General features: G+C 47.2%; 1 protein-coding gene across 11 annotated transcripts in view; it reads left to right on the forward strand.

Annotated features, from left to right (window-relative positions):
• The first annotated feature begins 582 nt into the window (after positions 1-582).
• The window catches only part of CACNA1B (calcium voltage-gated channel subunit alpha1 B), a 474,760-nt gene continuing 449,865 nt past the window's right edge, over positions 583-25,477 (forward strand). For 7 of the 11 annotated variants that reach the window (XM_074973540.1, XM_074973544.1, XM_074973546.1 and 4 more), the window contains exons 1-3: positions 583-1,399; positions 3,718-3,824; positions 13,125-13,264. In XM_074973540.1, the coding sequence (XP_074829641.1) occupies positions 1,141-1,399; positions 3,718-3,824; positions 13,125-13,264 (506 nt within the window). In that variant the 5' untranslated portion in view covers positions 583-1,140. Of the gene's footprint in view, positions 1,400-1,817; positions 1,834-3,717; positions 3,825-13,124; positions 13,265-25,477 lie in introns of those variants that run through there. The other 4 variants (XM_074973541.1, XM_074973545.1, XM_074973551.1 and 1 more) reach the window with 2 other exon arrangements.

The raw sequence follows: 25,477 nt of genomic DNA on the forward strand, positions 1-25,477 counted from the left end.
GCCCCTTCAGCCCGGCTGGGCTCGGGACGTCTGCAGCGCGTCCTGGGTGCCGGGCGGGCACGGGCCGACGCCGGCAGGACTCCTCCCGCCGAGGCCCGCGGCAAAGCCCGGCGCCTGTGGACCGGGCGGGGCGGCTCCCCCCGGCCCGCTCCGGGCGAGTCTTCCAGCAGCTGGACAGCGCACAGCTGGCAGGGGCGCGCACGCGCGTGGGGCCACCTTCTTCTCAGTTTTCTCCCCCCCTCACTTCTAGGTAGCCCCGCTTCAGCCCCAGCATCGTCCCCATCGCCCCCCCCCCCGCAGCCCATGTATTGGGGCATCTCTATGGCATGGATCCAAGTCCCCCACCCCACTTTGCACCCCCCCCCAGATCAGTGGGGTGCGGATGGGCGGGGCGGGGGGGTGTTGTGGGGTGGGGGAGCGAATGGATCTCCCCACCCCCTTGCTATGCATTCAGGAGTCTGCCAGGGCTTGGCAGCGAAGCTGGGGGAAAGAAAATCTTGGTTCTCTCTCCCTCCAGGGGTTGTACTGGCCTGGGTGGAGCTGCCGCAGCTGATTGGCTGAGGGGAGTCACCGGGCCGGGCGGTTATAGGGGGCTGAGGTTCCACAAACCGGTTACTCTGAACGTTTCCATTCGAGCGGCCGGTGACTCAGGGAGTCTCTCCTGCGCCGCGCTCTGGCTGCCTGCCCTGGCCACCGCCGGGGGAGAGGGAAGCCCCAGCCGCCCGGGGAGGAAGGGGAGAGAGAAGGCCGGAGGAGAGGAAGGGGAAGGAGGAAGAGAGCTCGGATTCCCGCCCCCCCAGCCCGGAGAGCCATCGCCCTCCCCCGGGGGAGCCGCCTGGATTGGGAGAAGCATGAGTTTGGGCTGGAGGGAAGGCACCTGGATGGGAAGTTGAGCGCAGCCCTCTCCACTCCCTTCCGCCGGGTCGGGAGCGCAGCGTGGCTGGTCTGACCGGCCGGTTCCTACCGATCCCTCTGCTGCTCCCTCTCCCCAGCTGCCGCCGGAGGAGCCGAGGCGCACCCCCCTTCCTGCCCTCCCAGCAGCGAGGCCCCAGGAAGGAGAGTCCTGGGTGCTGGGATGCGTCTTCCCCCTGCCTCGGCTGCCAGTGTGGATTGTAGCGCCCGGCTCTGTGCGTTGCCAGAATGGCTCGGTTCGGAGATGATCTGCCCACCCGCTATGGAGGCGGAGGTCCGGCCGGGGCTGGAAGAGGGAGCAGCCGGCAAGGTGGCCCCCCACCCGGCCAAAGGATGTACAAGCAGTCGATGGCCCAGAGAGCCAGGACTATGGCTCTCTACAACCCCATCCCCGTCAAGCAGAACTGTTTCACCGTCAACAGATCCCTCTTCATCTTCAGCGAGGATAACGTTATACGAAAATACGCCAAGAGAATAACCGAATGGCCATATCCTTTTGGGGAGGGGTGTGTGCGGAAGGCGGGGGGGGGGGGAAGGGATCAAACCGGGCTGGGTGAGACTGGGGGTAAAAAAGCTTGGGGTGTGTGGGTGTGTCTGTGTATAAAATAGATCGGTGAGTGCTTGTGTCTGGGTATAACATAGAGGGGTGTGTGTGTGTGTGTGTGTGTGATCTAGGGATAATATAACTGTGCTGTGTGTGTGCCCAATCTAGATGTGTGTGTCTGGGGATGATATAGGTGTGTGTATCTAGAACAGAACTTGTTTATAATATAAGGGGTGGTGGGGGTTGAATATAATATATGGGTGTGAAATACGTGTATTTTTCTCTCTCTCTCTCTCTCTGTGTGTGTTATGTGTGCACATACAGTCACATTTCCTGCTATTCAGAGCAGTGCAAAGGGATCTGGAGGACATCTGAGGGTAAATTATGGTTCTTATTTTAATATTTTAGCCCCCCCCCCCCTCAGGAGGGCCAATGTGAGGTAAAATGGTGACACCTTGGCATTTAAGCTAGTGCTAGGGACAGCAATAATCAAGGTCTCCTTACTGACATCTCGCCAATACACAATTGTTGCAGCCTGGTTTTTAGCACCCCACCTTGCCCAGGCTGTTTCAGTGGGAACTGATGTTAGCCCTCTCACTTTGAAGAGGGTACCAGAAACACCCGGAATCAGGAGAGCCAAGGGTTGGGTTTTGGCTTGGTTTGTTTTTTAAATGCTCGGGGGCAGAGTGAGGCAGGACACGAAGAGGCGGTCCGTGGCTGTATTGCGAAAGGGGCAGATGCTTTTCATCCCAGAACCAGCTCCCTGACCAAGTGATCTGCAGAGTCTTCGCTGGGAAGGGGGACTCTGCTTCTGTTGTGATGCATGCGGTGGGAGGCTAAATCCTTGGCAAAGGGAGCCAGACTCTTCCTTCGAGGTTTAGGTTGCCAGGGTGCATGTGTGCAGTGGGTAATGTGCACCAGCAGGAATGCATTGCACTGGGGAATCTCCGGGGAGCCTGTTGTTTTCATTTCATCTGAAATCACACACCTATTAATCCTTGGCCAGCAGCAGCAAGGCCTCCTCTCTGCCTCCTAGCAACCCTTGCACTTGCCAGGAGCCCAGCTCCCGTTCAAACATCCCCAGCTTGAACGCCGAGGGTGGCTGGTGGGAGTGGGATGCACTGGTTTGGTGAATATCCTTTCCCCACGGAGATCTCTCCGTTAATGTTCGCAAACACAGGGATGGCGGCTGCAATCCAGCCTGGAATAAACAAGCAGCCAAAGCCCCAGGGGCAGCGTTTCTGCCAGTCTAGGGGCAGTCTCGCCACCTCCCCCTCCTTCTCCTTTACCATGAAGGAAAGGAAATGTATAAACTATAGAAACCCCAGAGTCAGCGGGAAAAGCAGAGCTACAAAATGTCCGCAAACCCCACTTTCCTTGGGGAAGTTCCAGCTCAGTCCAGAGGCGAGTTAAATGTCTGGTACTTGCCGAGGATGCTCTCTGGGGTGAAGCCAGTAACCTGCTCCATGGAAGGACCGGCTTATGTGGTGAAACTGCGAGGGGGAGACCAGGCACTGTCCTTGCCCAGGGGAGCTCTCCGCGGTGCTGGAAGTGTCACTCACCGCTCTGAGCCACTCTTCAGTGCTGGAGCCAGGCAAGGGTTTGCTCATGTGCAGGTCGGAAAAGAAAGAGAGAGAAAGGCAGAGGTACAGTATTCCCAGCTGGCTTTACTATCCTGTGAAGCTGGTTTCCCTTCAGCAGCCATCCACACCTATCAGGCACTGTATCTTTCTCTACACTTTGATCTGGCATGGCAATCCATCAGTAATTCATATTTCAGAGCTAGACAGAAGGCTTGAAATCTAAGTTCCCTAACCTGTCACTTACTTATCTACATAACATGCTTAGATTTAAATTCCAGAGAATTACTAACCCGTATTTCAGTGGAGGACATCCAGTTTTACTGTCTGTTGGGGGGCACTTTAAATTGTCAGTCTTTTTTTAAAATCAAAACTTCCTGTTTGCTTTTGGAAAAAGGAGAAGAAGACGAGAAACCCAGAATTTACAGAGGAATTTTGTGTGACCAAATCTAAATCACTGGTTCCCAAAGAAGGGAATTGATTTCTTAAAAACCTCCCAAGCCACCCCTAGAAGGGACTGAGGTATGATTCAGAGAAAGCCTGGTTAAGGGTTTCCAGGAGAGACCAATGCCACTTGGATGATCAACATCTATAAACATGTAATAAGAATACATGGGATTATTCTTCTTGCTGAAATTCTCCTTGTGTCAGCTAGTTTTTCTTCTTTAACTATTGGCCCTACTCCATTTGAATACATGATTTTAGCTACAATCATAGCCAATTGCATTGTTTTGGCTTTGGAGCAGCATCTACCAGAGGATGACAAGACACCCATGTCAGAGAGATTGGTGAGTTGCATTTATTTATTTAGGTTTTTACTATTCTGTGATAGGAGAACCTACCCACCCAGTGCTGGATTCCCTTAGCAGTCTTTTAAAGATACAGTAAAAGCTGTGTTATCCATCACTTTACCAACTGGAAAGCTCTAGAAGCCGGCATTTCTGATATCCATTAAAAGTCCAGTTGGTGCGGGGCCAGCAGGCTCCGCATGACTCCCTGGAAGCGGTGACATGTCCTGCTGCTCCTAGGCAGAGGAACAGCCACAAGGGCTCCATGCACTGCCCCTGCCCTGCCCTGAGGAACTGCAGCCAATGGGAGCAGCGGGGGTGGCACCTGCAGGTGGAGGCAGTACGCAGAGCTGCCTGGCCATGCCTCCGCCTAGCAGCAGCAGGGACATGTCCCTGCTTGTGGGGAGCTGCCTGAGGTGAGCACCACCCGGATCTGGCACCCCGAAACCTATCCCGCTGCCCCGAGCCCCCTCCCACACTCAAACTCCCTCCCTCTTAGTTAACCAGAATTTTTGACTTACCGGCACCTCCCATTCCACCAACATGCCAGATAAAGCTTTTACTGTACATGTATAAATAAACAGGCCAGAACAAATAACCCAGCCACACCATGAATATAACAAAAATAAATGACGTTCTCTATATGACCCCCACCAGAGTCACACACCACTACTAGTCAGCCCTGACCATCTTAAAGTCAAGGGAGAAAAGTTGGACCCCTGAAGACCAACAAACTCAGGCTGTTACGGACCAAGGTGGGAAGAGAATTCCAAAGGCTTCAGTACTATATGTAGAAATGAATGACCCTCTTGGGTCATTTCCCCCAGTATTCTGTATAGAATACAGAGGGTTTTCTTTACTCTTCAGATATCGTCCTACTGAAGATACGTTGTGAGGGACCTCTCAATGCTAAACTCTTTGGATTTAGAAAAATTTACTATCTTGCCAAAAAGAAACCAGCTTACAAAGAAAAGTAATTTACCAGCAGGCTTTATGATAATGAGTCAATTACTTTATTTTAAATGGAAAATAAGAATAGCTTCAAAATGATCCTTTCATTTCTTATCACCCGATGACAAAATGGGCAATGTTTGCTTTCATTTTTTCTTACTCTATGCAAACTGGAGTGACTTCCAAGCTGGAATGAATGGATATTGGTGCTTGTTCGGTGTGGGACTAAATCTGAATCCATCTGTGTTTTACATGTATAAATGAAATGATGCAAATTAAAGTAATATTAGGCTTAAGGCCAAAAGCTAGGAAATTAAGGAGATTCTGATCTATGGTTGTTACAGTTTCCTAGGCTTTGCAGTACCTGATCTCTAGAATAGCGCATTGCCCTGAGCAGTGTTGATGAGCTGAATAATTCTTTAGTAAAAGGAATACAATCATAGGTGATAGGACTGGAAATGTATCCAGGGTCATTTACTGGACCCATCTTTTCTTGTGCAAGTTGACCTGCTAGTGTCTGTTATTTATTTGTATTATCAGAGTGCTTAGCAGCCCTATTCACGGACCAGGATCCCATCGTGCTAGGCACTCCACAAACCTATGAATTTCCTTAATTGTATCTGTATTGATTTCCCCCAGCTATTGAGTTGAAAAGAGCGAAGGAAAAAAAGAGGAACTCATGCATACATGTCCAACCTTTTCACCATTCTATGATAGGGTATTGTCATCCGATGAAGTGAGCTGTAACTCACGAGAGCTTATGCTCAAATAAATTGGTTAGTCTCTAAGGTGCCACAAGTACTCCTTTTCTTTTTGTTCTCAGTCTTGGGATTTATGAATTGGGGAAGGATGGTTTTGTGATGAAGGCACTGGCTGGGACCCATCTGGCTTCAGTGTAAAGATTAAGGACTGGATAAATGCTGGATTTTCCCTTGGAGTTCCTAAAAATATGAACCAGCAAAGGGGCAAAATGATTTCCTAGCCTACACTCACCCAGTAACTCTTAAGTGATGGATTATTCCAAGCAACAAGGGGCACAATTAGCAAATCTTCTTTTATATCCCTACATTTCTCTAGAGGTAAGGGATTGGGGGTGCGGGATGGGGGAGAGAAGATAGGGTTCTATGCCATGTCTGAAGTTGAGAGGAGCATTTTATTGGTCTCCCCCCCCCCCCATCATTTTAACACCTTTCCTCAAGGTTCCTCATTGCGGGTGGTGTCCTTCTGGGATGCCTGTCAGTTGCTGTCAGTGTTACTCGTTAGTGAACCAGAAGTTCACCAGTGTGTGGCATAAAATTCACCCAGTTCCTATGAGTTAAGTGCGCAGTCTTTACAGCACTGCCAGCTCTTACTGACTGATGGAGTACGAGTTGATCCGTAGGTTTTTGGCCCACTGATAGTGGACAGCAATGTCTCAAAGGGTGAGTGTACGCTGTGATAAAAGAGCTGCAGCATGGCAGTGGCTGACTTAGGTAGCTGACAGGCTCATGGGGCTTGGGCTGTGGCGCTATAAAATTGCATTGTAGAGGTTCGGGCTTGGGCTGGAGCTTGGCCTTTGAGGCTTTGTAAAGGGGAGGGTCTTCAGCTTGAACCCGAACATCTACACTGCAAATTTATAGCCCCGCAGCCCAAGCCCTGCAAGACTAAGTCAGCTGACCCAGGCTCTGAGTCTCTGAGCCGCAGGTCTTTTAGCGCAATGTAGACCTATCCTCAGGCAGCCTTTATAGGTATGTCTACACTGCATACTCAGCCTGTGTCTGTGGATTTGGTGTTTCCAAGCCCATGGTTTTTATCCCTGTGTAGGCATACCCGTAGTGTGCAGTATAGACATGCCATGGGGCTGTTTTAATTAGAGTGTTTTGATAGCCATAGTTAAGGTTGCCAATTAATTTCCATTCTAAAGGCCTTACCGTAGAATCATGTTGATAATGTTTTGAAGTTAGATTATTTCTTTCATCCTCAAAGAGTATTGCAAAAAATAAGTATTGCTAATGAGAAATAGTTTTTGTTAGTTTTCCAATTTTTCTGCCATGGGTCACAGCCAGGGCTGGGCAGGAAATGGTATTCCTCTTCCACAACAATTTTCAACACATTTTCCCCATCCCAACTCGGACTGCAAATCTCTCTTTGTTTTGTGTTTGTTTTTTTTGTTCAGGTGAATAAAAATATTTTATTTCAATAATTCTGAAGTGTTTCATTTTCATTTCAACCTTTCCCCCTTCTTTTACTTTTTTTTCTTTAGTGAAAATGTACTAACATTTTGAAATGAAAAGTCCTTTTGACTGAAAAAACGGAAGCTTCCCAGTTTGAGAATCTTTTTACCAAAACTATTTCAAGCTGGGTGTTTCCTTGACCCTGAAGCCGTTTTGTGAACAGTTTCAGTTTGGAAGAAATGGCATTTTAGGGTGAAAATTTCCCAGCCAGCTCTAGTTGTGATGCATCTTGAAGGTGCTTCCTGTTTCTCCTGCAGAGCATAAGCTGTTTCTTTGAAAATGCTAAAAAACTAATGTTAGATGCACAATAAAACACATAGTGGGAAGAATTGCCTTCTCATTTTTGATACCTGGGGCCAAATCCCGATCCCATTGAAACCTATGGCAGTTTTACAATTGACTTCGGTGGGACTAAGAACTGGCCCTTTTGGTGTAAGGATTTAGAGCCACATCTTCCCCTCTTGCACATTTATTAAACCACGACCATGAGTACGGTGGAGTGGGAGCTGTTAGCTGAAACAATGATCAGCTCACGCCTTGGGAGTGGGAATCAAGCAGCACTGCAGAAGGGATAGAGGACTGGCCAGGGAAATACTCCTACCCGAGTATTTGAACCCGAGCCTTATGGACTCTTGGACCATACATGTGTAGTTTCTAGAGTGTGTCAGAAAGAGGGTGGGGGAAGGGAAGAACTGCAAACATTTCCACAAAGTTTCATTTAGTTTTGTTCAAATTTTGTTGGTGTAAAGTTTTCCGTCCAGCTCCAGTTGTTCCCCTGCTTTCATAGGGCTCGGCGCTTCCATCGGCCATGGCAGTCCAGCTAAACAGCTCTACTGCTGTGCTATCTCTGGCTGCCTGATTCCCTTCACCTGCGTCCAGGTGACCCTTCAGCTGGGTTTCCACATGGCCTGTGGGAGGAGCTAATGCCCCCCAAGTCGGCTTTAATGTCTGCAATGTTTCAGCATATCGAAGGCTAGTTTTCTGGGCTAGACTTGCCTAGACATAAAGGATCTTCCTTTATTCCTCTTTCGTGGCGGCTGCATGCAATTTGTGGCTGGTGGCAGTTATGTGATGCCATGGTTTGATTCCTTCTGGTCACGCTTTCCCTTTACGGGCCTCTCCAGCCTCCTCTGGCTATAACACACTGCTTTGCTCCTTGCTTTGCTCAAAGAGGGCGTGGGGCATATGGACCTCAGTGTACATAACGTCCATGCTTGATTGTAAGACACAGGAGGTTTCTACCTGGCGATGCTCTGGATGACTTGCACGCTTGGGTTTTTGGGATGTTTTTGATGTGAAGGTGGGGTAAAGCTGCCTGCTCTGTTATTCAACATGACAGATTTTTTAACTTGGCTAATGGATTTCATTCTTTATCCCAGCCACAGGCATTCAGTGCAGTCATACGCAAGCTGCTCAGATTAACCTCTGTTTGTACAAAGCGTCTATTTACCAGCACACCCAAACCTATTTGCTTTGTCACCCAGAGCCCAAGGAACAACATTAGGAAATGAACCGGGAATCGCAATAACTTTCCAGAATCAGAGCGTGTTTCCGATCTGAAACTTATTTATTAATCTGTGTGTCTGGCCCAGCCCGGCTGCGTCCACACTAAGCAGCCTGCTGGCACATCTTGTGGCCAACTTCTCCACCAGAATTCTGCCCTGGTAGGGAATGTTGTCAAGGGTCCCCTCTGAGCACATAAAATGCCACCCCAATGTCCCACCAGGGTTGTGGATTTCCCCCCACCCTCCAGGGAAAGGCTGAATGGGGCTACATCAGTGGTCCCCAAACTTTTCATGTCATGCCCCCCCCTTTACCCCTCTCCACACCCCCCGGAGCAGCAGTGGGGGATGAGGAATGCGGACAGAGGTAAGGGGGGCTGAGGCTGGGGCCGGAGTCGTGGCTGGGCCGGGAGCCAGGGGCTGAGGCTGTGTCCGCAGCCGGGGGTGGGTCTGGGGCCAGGAGTGGAGCCATGGCCAGCGGCCGAGGCTGAGGGTGGGGCTGGGAGCAGAGTCACATGCCAGGCCATAGCTGGGGGCTGAGACTGGGGCCAGGGCCAGTAGCAGAGTGCAGATGGGTCATGATCGGGGGCTGAAGCTGGGGGCAGGGCTGGGGCCAGAAGCAGAGCCATGGATGGGCTGTGGTTGGGGCAGGGAGCTGGGGCCAGGGGTGGGAGCAGAGCCACAGCTGGGCTGGGAGTCAGGGGCTGAGGCCTGAGGCTGGGAGCAGAGCCGCGGCTGGGAGCCAGGGCCATGGCTTGGGGTGGGGCTGGAGCGGGGCTGGAGCAGAGTGTGGCTGGATGGTGCTCCCTCTCTGCCCCCCCGTGGGGGCTGGCCTGGGCCCTACTGGGATCCACTGCACATTCCTACATGCCCCCCTAGCAGGGCATACCCCACAGTTTGGGCACCACTGGGACAGATGGTGATCTGAAGGCATCTCCCTGACTGACAGCAGCATTGCTGAGTTGTCAGCCAGAGGGAAGAGACATGCCTCATTGGGCTGAAACCATGGCAATTGGTGAAAGGGGGTCTGAAGAAGAGAGGCCCCCCACATCAGAAGAGACCTCCCCTCGCAGCACCCACCCCAGCGGTGTGTGTTTGTTTTTTTCTTTTCAGCAAAGACATGAGCCCATCTCGGACCCTCTTTTCCCCCAGCCCCCTTGGAGCTGCCAAGGACTTCCTTCCCCTTCCCCCTAGCTTTGGGAGGGACTTACCCTATAAAGCCCTCTAGTAGAGTACTGGGCCTTGGGTGCATGTAGGCACCATAGTGTGTCTTATGGGCGATGTCCCTTTAAAACTGGGTGCTGGGGGTCACAAGCCACATGGCTCAGAATAAGCATGTGACCTACAGGACCCCAGATATAAGGCTTTCTGCTGCCTGAAACAGAGAGGAGGGTCTCAGAGTAGGGGAAGGGCTGTCTCCATGAGCTGTGCAGATGGCCTGGGGGAGAAGCCAGGTACTAGAGGAGCCTGAGGGTAGGGCTCTCCAGAGTAGCCAGTGAATGGTTGATGGGTTAGAAAGCCTTCAGGGGGTGGACCCTGCTGGTAGGGGGGTGGGGGAGGCAGGGAACTGTTTGTCTATTGGGTTGTTGAGGGTCCTGCAACTGAGGGTGGGCTAAGCCTAGAGGGGACTGACTCTTTGTGAGCCCCTACTTTGTGGGGAGCAATGCTTCTACTTATTGTGTGGGTCTAGGAAACCAGACCCTGAAAAAGGAATGGTCTCTGATCATGTGGGGTTTGTGTGCTCAGTGGGGAGCTGAGAAAGGAAACTTGAGGCAGCAGCTGTGCCTTGGTTTCCCCTTCTTGGCTCCAAGATGGCTGTGCACCCCCCTTCTCCATGGTTTAACCAACATCTCTCTTTTGGGGTCTGGTTTATTAGACATGCTGCTGAATCGGAGCCTACGTGAGCTGTCCTCCGTGTTGGATTCTCTTCTCCAAACAAATGCAGCTCCTGCTGTAGAGAAGCAGCAAGAAGAAAGGGTCTCTTTCCTCCCCCCACCCCTGCCCCAAATCCTAGGATCTCCATCTGGATGTGTGAGCTGCAAGCAGTAGCCATCATAAATCAAAGTCAGGTGGTGGCCACCTCACCTTTCCCTTGTTGCTAACTAGGAGAGGGGTCTGGGAGCTTCAGCGGAGGTCCTAGTATGAAAAAAGTTAGGAATCATCAACTTAAATCAAAGAAGGAAAAACCATGTGAATGACAGGAAGCCAGCTACAGGCTTCCTGCCCTAGAGAAGGGATAGATTTTTGGGGGGTGGATACTGAGGGATGGAAGAGGGTAAAGACTCTGGGGGAGAGAGGGGTGGGGGATACACCCTCCATCCAGTCTGCCCTTTCTCAAGCTATGAAAGCAGTTAAGGGAGGAAAGAAGGCCAAGTAAAAAGCCCAAATATCATGCCTTCAAGCTGATCTAGGGGATTTGGATGCTTAATTCCTGTTAATTTTAATAGGGTTTGAGCCTCTAGTTCCTGTTGATGTGTTACAAAACTCTACCCTAGGAGTTTGGGAGCAGAGGGATAAGTGCCTTGTTAGTTGGCTGAAAAATGAAGAAACTTTATCACTACAAACGTGTGATTTTTTTGGGGGGGGGAGCGGGAGTTTGAAATTTTGAAATGTTTGACCCCTCTCTGCCCTTGACAATAGGAACTGCACACACATCCCTATGATAATTGTTCCTTTATAGAGTGGGTGGGAAACTGTGGATTGCTGAGTTTTTTTTCAGATGTAGTCATTCTTTCTAATTACTTGCAGATTTCCTCAGTGAATAATCCTTGGTGTGAATATGGATGGATGTTCATGCTGCTTTTGCTTTTGCAGCGTGTGTGTGTGCCTGTTTGTGGGTGGAGGGTGGCTTCCTGCACTGGTGAGAATTTGGCTGTTTATTGTATACCCCGTATGGAAAATCTGAGCATGTGCACATGTGCTGGGTTTGAGAGCTGAATAAGAGGGTTTTATGCTTGCAAAACAAATTCTTGGTGTCAAACTCACTTCCTTACCTCTTAACCTGGGAGAGTCAAACCTGCTGCTGCTCCTGCCCAAAAATACTGGACAATTCCCCACTGGAATTGTTTTGATTTAAATGGCAATACACCAAGGATGAAGCGAGCCCCTCAGAGGCCATGGGTCTTAGGCTTCCAAATATCGGCCCTTTTTGAAAATGGGACATGGGCTGCTAAGTCACTTATGGTGTGTATGTTGGAAAAAACAACCACCACCTTACAGCAGCAAGTTTCAGAGCCCGGGTCTACAGATTTGGGCTCGGGGGACTCATGCTACCGGGCTAAAATAGCAGTGTAGATATTCTCACTTCGGGTGGAGCTTTCCTTTGAGACCAGCCTCCTTGCCAGGCTTCACAGCCTGAGCAGGAAGGTCTACACGGCTGTTTTTAGCACCGTACTATGATCCCAAGTCTGTAGATTCAGGCTCTGAAACTTGCTTCTGTGGGGGATTTTCTCTGCAGTTTAGACATATCCTTAGGTGCTTTAGAAAATTGTACCTAATGTCTTTGCCTTTGTTACCTCCAGCTTATATGTTAATGCCAGCCACAGCCATTCCTCTTTGGCACCAAAGATAATTTTCTGATACTTAGATGATTTAAAGTAAAAATTAACTAATATTATAGTGCCACAAATGTCTACGGTGCTGAACAAAACATGGCCCCTACTCCCAATGAGCAGACAGTATAAAGTTCTGATTGTGCAGTGAACTCCACATGAGACCAAGAAAGCTCATTGCAGGGTTGGGAGGCCAAAGAACCCAGTCCCATTATCCTTAATTGGGCAAAACTCCAAGGGAAGTGAATGGGAATTTTGCCTGAATTGTGATCAAGTACTAAGTTAAACAAAAATAAATGTGGGATAACAATTCAGATAAGGGAAGCTGTGGAGACACCATGGAGGAGAAAGTTACTGAAAGAAGAATTGACGGAAGAAATGATTTCGGAGGCGGCTGGGGGAGGGGTGGATTACTGTACAAGAAGTGGGAAGGCTTTTAAAAATCAAATGAAGCTAAACAGTTCATTCACAAAGAGTAATCTTGGTTGAATTTTGCCTTACATTTATTAAAATGAATTGTCCACGATCAGGTCAAACGTTCTCAAATCATTCCAAGATTCAACTTATTTCCCCAACAACTAATTTTCAGTTTGCAGATCATTTGCAAATAGCATGTTCCCAATATTTGCAGTCCACGCTGGTCTGATGGCCTATGTGTCAGGTGCTTTTGTTTCTGGTCCCTGGCTGCATGGTGTTTGTAAGTCACCAACATGGGAAGAACTTTGCAGTGTACAACTAAACCTCAAATTTGAAATTTTGCTTTTGGTGAATATTTGATCTTAAAATTCCCTTTTCATGACTACTGGGGTCTCTGAAGTTTGAATGCTCAGATATTCATGGCAAAAGAAAATGAGACTCGCAAACATGTTGAATCACAATTTAGTTTTGAATGTAAAAAAATATTTGTGTAACAGTTTTTTTACTTCTATGCCCTTAGGTCTGGTAACATAAATATATATGGGTTTCCACTTAAGCAAGAAACTTGAACACTGAATATATTTATTTTTAGTTGTACAAAAGTTGAGGCAAACACAGAAATGTCTCTTCTTTGACACCTCTAATTTTTCCCCCCCTTCCTTTCAGGATGATACTGAGCCGTACTTCATTGGAATATTTTGTTTTGAAGCTGGTATAAAAATCATCGCTCTGGGGTTTGCTTTTCACAAAGGCTCTTATCTCCGAAATGGCTGGAACGTGATGGATTTTGTCGTTGTCCTCACAGGGTAGGTGACTGTTACTATTGGTTTAAGTTTGCTAAGGGATTAAGGTTGCTTTGTTTCATGTTTGTGTTTTTTTTTAACTTTGGATCCATGAAGAATTGAAATATGTACTGCAGTAAAGTTGTGCATTGCTGAACGTACTGTCTTTAAATAATAGCTGATGTACTGAACGAGTTGGTTTTGAAGTATCGTTTGAACGGAACTAAAAAGAGGTTTTGAAGACTTGTTAGAATCCATACTGTCATACCTTGCCCAGATGCTCTGAGAGATGCATTCTTCCAGGTTCTAATTGCCAATAGGCACTCAAACTCTAGTTACAATAAACCCTCCTCTGAGATGGTGGAATAATTTCAAAAGGAAACACTGACAAAGGTGATGGGTGAAAGTTTGTCTTTGTTGAAACAGCTGCAACTCCATCAGACTTAATGGAGTTTCATCAGAGATGAAGCTGACCCATTACAAAAACGTGACTTTAAAAGGAATATCAGGAAGAGGCTGAGTGTTCTCAAAAGCTGTACAGTTAAAAATTCTGTTTGTGCTTCCTGAAATGTGTAATGCACGTGTCTAGCTGGAAAACGTCTGTTGGGCTTGGTATGTTGCTCCTATGCTGTATGTTATAACAGTTTACAATTATGTACTTTGCCATTGTGTGTTTAGCCAGTGAGAGATTAGACAAGTAACTTTGTTTAAAGAGTTCTTGTGAATCCATAGTGATTTATGAACTGTACATTTAAAGTCCAAAATACCTGCTAAGGTTTCGAAGACCTAACTGAGGACCCGATCATGCAGTCTTTATACATGCAAACACCTGATTGATTTCAGTGGGAGTTTTGCCTATAGAAAACTGCGGAATCAGCCCATTAATGTTAATATCTACTTGTTTCACTACCTCTCTCTGGCACCGTGAGTATGTTCTCATGGGGAATATACATTCGCTGATGTCCGTATCCTGGCATGTGATGTGGAATGGAGTGCTGTTAGGAAAGTGCATGCACATATATATAAAATATAATATACAATTTTTTTTCATTAGATACATTCTGACTGTAATTCTATTTGTTATTCAATGTACCATGTGATGTGACTGTCAAGATGGTGAAGGGAATTTTTTATGCATTAAGAAGAAAATAGATGTGTAGGCTTTGATTCTCCTGACGCTGATGTAAAACAAGAGCATCTTCACTGGAGCTGAAAGGAGAATTGACTCATATTCTAGGAATTTGTTAGAAGGGACCAGGATGAAACCTGAATTAATAGAGTTGCTAGAGTCATTGATGATGATGATGATAGGATGTTTCACATCCTATTTCTCATTGTACCCTTGTAAAGAAAGGAGAAACAGACCTCGATTCTGGAAAGCCCTTAAGCACATGTTTAAATTCACCCTTATTCCACAAAGCATTTAAGCATATGCTTAAGTCTGACTCCAAAAGTACTTATGCTTAAAGTTAAGAGTACAGGGGCTTTCTTGAATCCAGATACTTTTCTGAATAGGGGCCATATATCAGTTTATACAAGCAGGTTTTTTGATTTACTTTTTTTTTTAAAGACCTGAACACAAAATCAGAACACACTGTGTTAAATGCTTCCTGATTGTGACTGAGTTGCTCAGGATTTAGCTATAGGAATACTCCTGGTGCATGCCATGCCTATGGGATAATAAATGAATGTGTAATGCTGTAGCCATGACACAGACATATTATTGCTATAATTTCTATTACAAGTACTTGCAGAGCTGTTTGATCTCTGAGTATAATTGTGGATTACCAGTTTGATTAGACAGCTGTAATAAGGAATCCTGTTGTCCTCTGCAAACATGTATAATCCTTTGAAGTACAATCCTGTTAATGTCAAGGCTTCTGGTTTCCAGTGGTGGCACTAGCTGGGTTGTATTGAAGTTGTCTTGTACATGGACTTCCCAGCAAGCAAGCAGTGCAGGGAAGACTTAGTATAAACTGAGTGACATCAAGTATAGCAGCCATCTCCAGTGAAGAAATTCACATCACCTGTAAATATTACAATTTATGGCCCTGATTCTTTGGCACCGTACTTAAGTGTGTGCCTAACTTCAAGCATTGAAATCAATTGGATTGCTCATGCGTTTAAATTAGTTATGTGGTGTCCATACCTTGCTGAATTGGGGCCTGAGTTTGCAAGACTAGTAATGAAAAGAAGGAACCTATGGGACAAAAGTGGTGTTGAAAGATCTGCAACATCTCACAGGATATTAAATTAATTTTTTCTATGAAGACTCTTGTACTCTGGTCTAAATTTCCTAGATTAACAGGTTATTCTTAGCTTACCGTTCTTGCCACACGTTTTCTAGACTAAAAGGCAAGAATTTAGGGTTGTTTGGGCATCACTGGCTATCTCAGATATCTTTATTACTCACTCATTTTTCCCCCAGTAACCCATATACACGGGAAGCTTTAAGCGAAGCCATTTTGTTAGAGAGAGAGATCATTATGGCATCCCTGCAAGAGGACTTTAAAGAAAGGGCACTGAGGAAGAATGTTTACCAATAACAAACCTGATTATTTCTTCAGGGGAGATTTTGCTCGTTGGTGACATGAATTCAGCTTGGGTTTTTCTTTTCTATGAAAGGTGATAGCAGATCAGTTTATTTAAAAATGCTCGTGCTGTGTGTGTGTGTGTGTGTGTGTGTGACACATCAGAAAATAATAAAAATGACCTACAGTAGTAAATCTGCAGCTCATTTCATATATTTATAGAATGTGTGCTACAGTATTACTCGTGCTACGCTAATATGGCAAACTTTATCATTGCCAAGTTATTTTCTTCTTACCATGCTACTGATACTTTGTGAGATGGATTAATTTCTCTTGTGTGGAAAGTGCACAACTGTTTGTGAGATTGTGAAAACAGATGATGTGATACAGAAAATTACACACACAGAGCGCCTCTGTTAATCCTGTATTCTTTGTAAAGGTAAATGATGAACACCGGGAAACCTGATCTTATTTTCAGCTTTCAGCTTAAACCCAGAAAAGCAAAAAGCAGATTTGCTCTCATTAGCTGTTTCCATAGGGAGAGGGCTAGTTTTTGCTGTGCTTTTATCAAACCCATCCTTTGTGTGAATTTTAACATGAGCTGATCACCTGTCTCAACAGATATTCTGCAAACTGCCATACCCCTTTCTCAGCCTCTTCTCCCCCACACCAGAACCCAAATCTGGAACATTTTTGATGATGTTGCTGGCTATCAGCAATGATAGACGTTTTGTCTGTCAAAATTAGACATTAGAACTTGTTAATTAGAAAATAAATCACATTTTTGGTATCTGCAGCCAGGATCAATATCCTATTGAACTAAACTGGAGGCTAATAGATTGTGGCCTAAAATGGCTTGTTTTATCATTCCAGAAAGCACTCAGTCAGTGTCTTACCGCAAAAGTGCTGTGGTGTCTTTCTCATTTACTTTTAGGAAAGCCTGCTGATTTGCTCTTAATAAAGGCAAGGGAAACAAATAGATTTCTGCTCTTCAGAAGATTTTCTTTCCCCTGGATTTTTTTTTTTTTTGGTTTGTTTTAAACTCCTCTGGTTGCAGACAAGTACCAAGGAAAGTTGCATTGTTGTGATGTCTGTTGCTACATTAGAAGGAGCCGCAAGTATTTAATAGCTGCTGTTATTTGACTTGCATATTTTTATTGGTGTGTGTTAACTCCAGTGACATTTCTTTCCAGTAGTAACTGTTAACAAAAAACCCCAAACAAAATGCACTTGAGCAAGTGGACCGGAACCAGATGAGTTTGTTAACTCATTAGCACCAGAGGATAGGCCCTCCGCACCCCTAGATCCACCTGTACACCTGCGGTGTGTCCTGTATGGCAATTCCCAATGTTTTGGGGACGAGTTCTACCACCAGCTAACCACCTTCTGTGATGCAGCAGTGTCATTCCCAGAGGCTTGGTGTAATGATCCTTTGGATTAGGGCCTGATCCAGGGACAACTGAAGTCAGTGGAAAGATTCCAGTTGACATCAGTAAGCTCTGAAACAGGTCCTGAATGAGGTAGACATGGTAAACTCCCTCTACTCTATAGAAGGAACATGCTGCTTGAATCTGCTGCTGTTGCTTGCAATTAACAACTAGCTGTAGCCTGCCATACAATCACACTTGTGCACTCCCATCGGAGCTTTCACCCACTTTAAGTTGCACGTACTAAAGGGAAACATTGTTGCGTTCACTGTAACATGTCAGCAGAGCAATTCTGCATAATCGTATACAGTGTAGCCAATCGAGGGAAACTTGATTGTGTCTGCTTGAGCATTCCACGCAGCATAAGGAGCGGTGCGCTCACACAGTGTGGGAAGACCGACTGACAAATGTCGGGCGGTATGTTCCAGCCGAGCTGTTTCAGTCTCTGCTTCCAAGGAAGCATCGCTCTAGTAAACCCAACAGTAGTTGGGAAGCTAATTCTTTCTGCACATAGTAACGGCCTGACTGTCCTCGACGTGGATCTGGCTAGTTACCAGGATTGTCCTAATTATGTCACCAATTTGATATACGACTCTTGTAGCACGGTGTGAAAAGCAGTGGCTTCGGTACCTCCATGGTATCAAGTCCCAGAACACGGTACTTTCTTGTCTAAGTGCAGGGCAAGCAGCAAGTATCAAATAAGCAGCAGAAAGCAAGAGGAAGCTAAATACGTAGCTTCCTTGCTTGATTTAGGGTCCCAAACCCAATTCTCTTAAGAGTTACCGAGTCTGACAATTATTAGGAGAAAGGTACATGAATTGTGTGGAGCTCTGATCATGCAGCCAGAGAGGGAAATACCTTACCCTGGTTTCGCTAATGTTTGTTTGACATGGGGGTGAAGAGTACTTGCAAAGTGGTTGGTAAAAGAATGAAAAGTGAATTTCTTGATGCATCCGTGTAGGTTGGGATTTTCAAAACTGCCTGCTAGATTTAGATGCTCAATTCCTATTAATAGGTTAAACACCTGGAAAATGAGGAACACACAATTAGTGACCACTTGTGAAAAGTTTGGTTTAAATAACTTGCCTAGCATCATATAGGAATTCTGTGGCAGAAGCAGGGATAGAATTCAGTTCTCCAAGGTAGCATTCACCTGCCTTAGGCATTAAATCATCTTTTCTCTTCCTGCAGTTCTCTGCCTCATTCACCTTCCAACTTCTGCAACAAATGAGGCCAGGGTCCCACAGACAACCGCCTTTTTCACTAGACAGCCTTGATTGAATCCCAGAGCAGGTCCGTCCCATGGAAAGAATAGAATGGGGTCATGTAACTAAAGACTATCAGAAGGCATACATACGGGACGGGGCAAATTTAAAGTAGCGCTGGCAATGTTAATTCTGATGCTTTCTAAATTATGAGTGCTTGACTTTTCAACCTTAATGTTTTTATTACTCTAGTTTTGGTATGTAATAGACATAGCCATGGAGATATGTATGGAAAACATCATTCACACAGGGGACTTTTACATCTTCCATATCTTTTACCCACATTTTCCTAGAGTCCTGCTATTAGGGTGTATTTTTTTGTGGATTATTCCCCTGGCACAGAGCTCATGGTGTCACGCCTTCAACGGGGCATCTACCTGGCTCTTTTAATTGTGCCTACCGTTTCTCACGCCTATGTCTCTATGTGTGCGAAAAAGTTGGACTTGTGTGTTGGACTGCAGTTCCCCAGGCAATTGGCTTTTGTGTTTGCACAAAGAAGTAGATTGAATGAAACTGTTGGTGCAACATCAGAGGCTGCTTTTGAAAATATGCTCCCTGGGTTTGTCTAATGAACCTCAGGCCTGAAGTGGGTTAGGGGCAAAGGGACCAGAAGAGGGGAAATATAGATTTGTCTGCGCTTTGTATGTATTTAACCCTTTCCATGTCTTCAGCAGCAGGCAAAGCTGAGCACAAGCATCAGTGGAAATGGATACTTTCACAGGAACAGGCTTTAATCTTGGTAATTTGTTGAAGGAAACCAGCAAGCCTCTTTGTATCACTGCATTGTATGGGTGGCGATAGGCTGCGGCTGATTGCTATTAATGTTGTGAATGAGTCACGCTAAGAGCAAAGCCTCTATAGAATTAGTCAGTCTGATCCCTCTTTTCAATTTCTTTTGTGCTTTCATGATGGATGGTGACTTGCTGGTGCAGAAGAGCGAGCGGTGCCTTGCAAAATGAAATTAGATAAGAAATGTGACAGGGTGAAGAGGGTCTATGTGATTTCCAGTGAATGCGGCGTTAACTCCCTGCTCAGATCTCTCACTGGTGTCTGGAAGGGAATAATGAAGCAGAGCGAGAGACCAGAGGCCCCAGTAACAAATAAATAAAATCAGAGAGAACCCACAAAGAACCAGCTGTTGGTAGTTGGCAAGAAGGGCCTCTGTGGGGGCAGAACTCCACCTTCAGGAGCTCACTCTAAGGGGCTTGGATTGTGCCCATCACATTGGTATCTGAGCCCCTTCGAAGTTTATTGACGTGAATCCAAGAAGACTTGAGAGGCGATGTGTTTCAGTGAGAGGGCATCAGACTAGGAGTCAGGCCACCTGTGTTTCGATCCCAGCTGGGCAAATTACATCACATCTCCATGCTTCTATTTCCTCTCCAAACCTTTGTCTGTCTTGTGTATTTTGACTGGAAGTTCCTAAGAGCAGCCAGTGCCCAGCGCAATGACTACCAGGTCTCTGCTGGCATCTCTTGGCACTCCCATAATGCAAATCATGCTGATGTCTCTCTTTTTCCTGCCCTGCACAGATGTTATTCTGTGAAATCTATGATTTTTGGTAAGGACTGGAGAAGGCAGCTGGAGAGGTGGGTTGTACCATATCCATATGGCTGCGTTGTGAGCCTAGGTGAGCCTTTCCTGAGCCCTGTGCACAGCGAGGCTCAGGAATAAAGCCACGGAGAGAATCTGTGCTGGGTGACAAACTTTCCTTTAGTCTCCAGACCTGATGCCCCATGGCACGATCTTGCGGGCCAGGCCAGGACCTCAGCTGGTGCAAACCGGTGTAGGGCTTAACATTTATATTGCGGTAGCGCCTACGAGCCAACCAGGTCATGGCCCCGCTGTGTTGGGTGCACACAGGCCACATCTACACTTGGAGCTGGTGCTGTGATTCCCAGTCCATAGAGATACATTCTCATTGGGTGGGCACACTCAAAATAGTGGTGTGGCCACAGTAGCATGGGCAGTGGTGAGCAGCAGAAGGGCCTTCCCCCCACAGTGCACATCCACCCAGACCCCTGTGCTGCGACTGCCCGTGCGACTGTGGCTGTGCTACTATTTTTAGCTCCCTTACTCAATGAGAGCCAGCACTGGTATGTCTACACAAGCTGGGGTTCACGCCCTCCCCAGCTCCAGGTGTAGACAGAACCATAGAATAGCTCCACCGACTTCAGTGGCGTGACACCAATTTACACCGGTTGAGGATCTGTCTGCCTTGAGAAGGGGAAGGAAACGTGAACTCCAAAGAGCTTCTTGGGGAACCCAGAACATGTCTGACCTGGGACATCCTAGGCACCAGCCCTGCAGTCTAATCTGTGCAGCTCCATTGAAGCCATGCGGATCAATGGCATGTTTGGGTCTTTAGTTTGAACTCATCCATGTCATGACGCACGCAGTTTTTAAGCCTTTCCTTTGTCAGGCGGTCCAAGCCTGGAGTTTCTGCCCGCTCCTCCTCCTCCCCCCTGTGGCGGCAAGATGTGAGTTTCCGGTGAAAGTCGCTGAAGGGAATTAGCTAATGAGCTTAAGGTGCTTTTGTTTTGTTTTATTAGCAGCAAATACTAGAGGAGCTGACGACCTGGGCTGTGAATAGATAAATAATGGGCCTCAGGCAACAACGAGCAAGGAGGAGGAGGTCTGTGACAAATAACTTCACTCCAAAGAGAGTGAGAAAACAGGACAACAGCACTTTTCAGATTTCCATCTCCTGCCGATTTCCATGTTTTGTGCCTGTTAACAACTTCTCTGCAGCTTTTTCTGTTAGCAAAAGAGAAACAAAATCCCCCGTGATTATTGCTGTGACATTACTGGAGAGCTTCCTCCGCCTTCGCCCACAGACCCTGCAGTTGGGCTGCCTGCAGAAGGGTGGGGGGGGGAGGGGAAATCCATGAGCAGTTGAATGGAAGGCATGTTTCCCCATTGCAAGAGGGGAAATTATCTGAGCTGATAACGCAGGCCGGGATCATTCATCTAGGCAGCAGGGTTACACATTTCATGGCATTAAAAGGGAGGCTGGTAACCACAGAACATCATCTCTACCCAGTCAATTAGCCAAAGAATGTCAAGACAATGGGGGCTCGGTGTGGTGGGGAGGTTTGCTGTGGTCTGTCCCTAAGCTGTGATGGTTCCGTAAATGCCGGGTGATGCAGGTGTCTGTCCCCTAGGGAGGCAAGGGAGCTGTTCCCTGCCCTAGTGGATGAATCTGGTCAGCTGACAGTTGCTACTCTCTAGGGGCAGAATGTGCTACTAACTAACTCAAAGTGTTGCATCCAACATGGGGGGATTCTATATTAGGTCTCATCTTCACAGATAAAGAGGAACTGATCACCAAACAAAAAATTAATGGTAACTTAGGGCTTGTCTACACTACAAATTTAGGTCAACTTAAGTTAGGTCGACCTACAGCCACAGCAGTAATTAAATCGGCTGTTAGTGTCCACACGACCCTCTTTCTGCTGGTAGTGTGTGTCCTCACCAGGTGCACTTGCACTGATTGAAGGGGGGCATTGTGCGCACTGAGAGCCAGAGTGTGGGGCGCTGACAGCCGCAAAGGGCTCCCAGCTGGAGCCACCTGGCTCTGGGACTGACAGACAGAGCTGAAGACCAAATGTGAAATAATAGCAGCCGTGAACCTGACAAAAACATCAATTTCACTGCTGGTAGGTTCCCTGCTGTGAAACTGGGCCCCCTGCTGGGCTCACAGCTCAGGCTGTCAGCCCCCGGGGCATGCGGGGAGACTGACAGCTGGGACCCCCGTTGCCACCTTCCAGTGAGGGATTGGGGCAAGGGGGGAGGAGAGCCTGGGTGGCTCAGCCAGCAGAGTTAAGGACAATAAGAAGGAGTTTAGGTACAAAAAGAATCCTGACGACAGTATTGGTCCATTACTAGATGGAAATGGTAGAATTATCAGTAACAAATATGCAGAAAAGGCAGAAGTGTTCAAGAAATATTTCTGTTCTGTATTTGAGGAAAAAAGCAGAGGATGTCATATCCTACGATAACATGCTTTTCATTCCACTGGTATCTCAGCAGAATGGAAAACAGCAGCTACTAAAGTTAGACGCTTTTAAATAAACAGGTCTGGATAACTAGCATCCAAGAGTTTTAAAAGAACTGACTGAGGAGCTCACTGGACCGTTAATGTTGATTTTTCAAAAGTCTTGGAACACCAGGGAAGTTCTAGAAGACTGGAACTAAGCTAATGTTGTTGTGTCAATATTTAAAAAGGGTAAATGGGATAATGCGGGTAATTACAGTCCAGTTAGTCTGACATCGAGCCTGGGCTAGATAATGAAAAGTCTGATATGGGACTAGGTTAATAAAGAATTAAAGGAGAGTACTGTAATACCAATCAAGATGGGTTTATGGAAAATAGATCCTGTCTAACTGGATACTTTTTGTTGATGAGATCACAAGTTTGGTTGACATTATTACCCTTTATCAATGTAATATTAGACTTTGACTTGGTATCACATGACGTTTCGATTAAAAACTAGAAAGTTATAAAATTAACATGGCACATATTAAATGCTGGCTAACTGATAGGTCTCAACATGTAATTGTAAATGGGGTGTGAACGGGTGTGATTCTAGTGGGGTCCTGCAGGCACTAGTTCTTGGCCATATACTCTTTAGCATTTTTACTAGTGACCTGGAAGAAAGCATAAAATGATCGCTGAAGTTTGCAGATGGCACACAAATTGTAGAAGTGGTAAATAACGAAGAGGACAGGTCACTAATACAGAGCGATCTGAATCACTTGTTAAACTGGGCACAAGCAAAAATGTGTGTGTTAATATGGCTAAATGTAAATATATAGATCTAGGAACAAAGAACGTAGGCCATACTTACAGGATGACGGACTCTATTCTGGGGGAAAAGGTTTGGGGGTTGTGGTGGATAATCAACATGAATTTCTAGCATGACCATAAGGCTAATGTAATCCTTTGATGCATAAACAGGGGACTGTGGAGTAAGAGTAGAGAGGTTATTTCACCTCTGTACTGGACACTGGCATAACTGTTGCTGGAATACTGTGTCCACTTCTGGCTTCCATAATTCTAGAACAAGGGTGGGCAAACTTTTTGGCCTGAGGGCCACATCGGGTTTCCAAAATTGTATGGAGGGCCGGTTAGGGGAGGCTGTGTCTCCCCAAACAGCCAGGCATGGCCTAGCCCCTGTCTCCGATCTGACCCCACCGCTTCTCGCCCCCTGATGGCTCCCCCGGGACTCCTACCCCATCCACCACCCCCTGTCTCCTGACTACCCCCGGACTCCTCACCCCTAACTGTCCCCTGCTTCCCAATCCAACCCCCCCTCTCATTCCTGACTTGCCCCCTGGGACCCCTGCCCCATCCAACCACCCCTTCTCCCTGTCTCCTGACCGCCCCCCGGGACCCCTGCCCCTGACTAGCCCCCGCCACCCCATCCAACCCCCCGACCTCCTTCCTGACTGGCCCCCGGGACCCCTGCCCCATCCAACCCCCTTGTTCCCTGCCTCCTGACTGCCCTGATCCCTATCCACAGCCCTGGCCCCTGACCACCCCCCAAACACCCCTGCCCTCTATCCAACCCCCCGCCCCACTCGCTCCCTGTCCCCTTACAACGCTGCCTGGAGCACCGGTGGCTGGCGGCGTGGCTGCCCCAGGACAGGAGCCGCGCAGCATGGAGCACCGGGTCAGGCCGGGCTCTGCAGCTGCGTTGCCCTGGGAGCTCACAGCCCAGAGCATTGTCGCCAGTGGTGCGTGAGCTGAGGCTGCCGGGGATGGGGAACAGTGGGGGAGGGGCTGGGGCCGAGCCTCCTGGGCCAGGAGCTCAGGGGCCAGGCAGGAGGATCCTGCAGGCCAGGTGTGGCCCGCGGGCTGGAGTTTGCCCACCTCTGTTCTAGAAGGATGTTGATAAATTTGGAGCGGGTTCAGAGAAGAGCCATGAGAATGATTATAGAATTAGAAAACAAGCCTCAGAGTGATAGACACAAGGAGCTCAATCAATTTAGCTTAATAAAGGGGAGGTTAAGGGGTTTGATTACTGTCTATAAGTACCTACATGGGGAACAAATATTTGATAATTCACTCTTCAGGCTAGCAGAAAAAGGCTTAACTTGTCCCAATGGCTCGAAGTTGGAGCTAGACAAATTCAGACTGCAAACATAAGTCCATCAATGGCTATTAGCCAGGATGGGCAGGGATGGTGTCCCTAGCCTCTGTTTGCCAGAAGCTGGGATTGGGTGACGATAACCTGTCTGTTCATTCCCTTCGGGGCACCTGCCATTGGCCACTGTCAGAGAACAGGATACTGGGCTTGATGGACCTTTGGTCTGACCCAGTATGGCTGTTCTTACGTTATGTTTTTAAATAAAGTATCAATTTTTAACATAGAAGGCAACAAACCATTAGAACAATTTACCAAGTGTCATGGTGGATTCTCCATCACTGATAACTTTTAAATCAAGACTGGATGTTTTTCTAAAAGATCTGCTGCAAGAATTATTTTTGGGAAGTTCTCTGGCCTGTGTTTCACAGGAGGTTGGACTAGCTAATCACAATGGTCCCTTCAGGCCTTGGGATGTCCGAATCTCTGAATGAATCGACTAGCATTGCTGTGGAAGCAGTGCTAGTGATTCAGAGAGCAAAGAAGAATAAAGAGGCAGCTCTAAAACAGCTCTGAAACTTGCATGATCTTCAATGCTCTAGAGTAAAAATGACGACGAGGGAGGAGGGTGTTGTCTAATGATTAGCGCTGAAGTGTGGGACTGAGGACTCCTGTGTTCTCTTCAGACACTGACACGCTCTTTGGCCATGACCAAGTCACTTAGGCCTCAGTTTTCAAAAGCGACCTCTGATTTTGGGTGCGTCAGTTTCAGAATACCCAGCTTTAGGCACCTAAGGGCCTGACCACCAGTGGTGCTGAGAATGCGCCTACAGCTCCCCTTGAAGTGGATGGGAACAGTGGGCAATTAGCCCCTCAGAAAAGCCACCTACCAGGTATCTAAAGCCAGGCAGCTTTAGAATTAGAG

Source organism: Natator depressus, chromosome 16 (assembly GCF_965152275.1).
Source record: "Natator depressus isolate rNatDep1 chromosome 16, rNatDep2.hap1, whole genome shotgun sequence".
Lineage (NCBI taxonomy): Eukaryota > Metazoa > Chordata > Testudines > Cheloniidae > Natator > Natator depressus.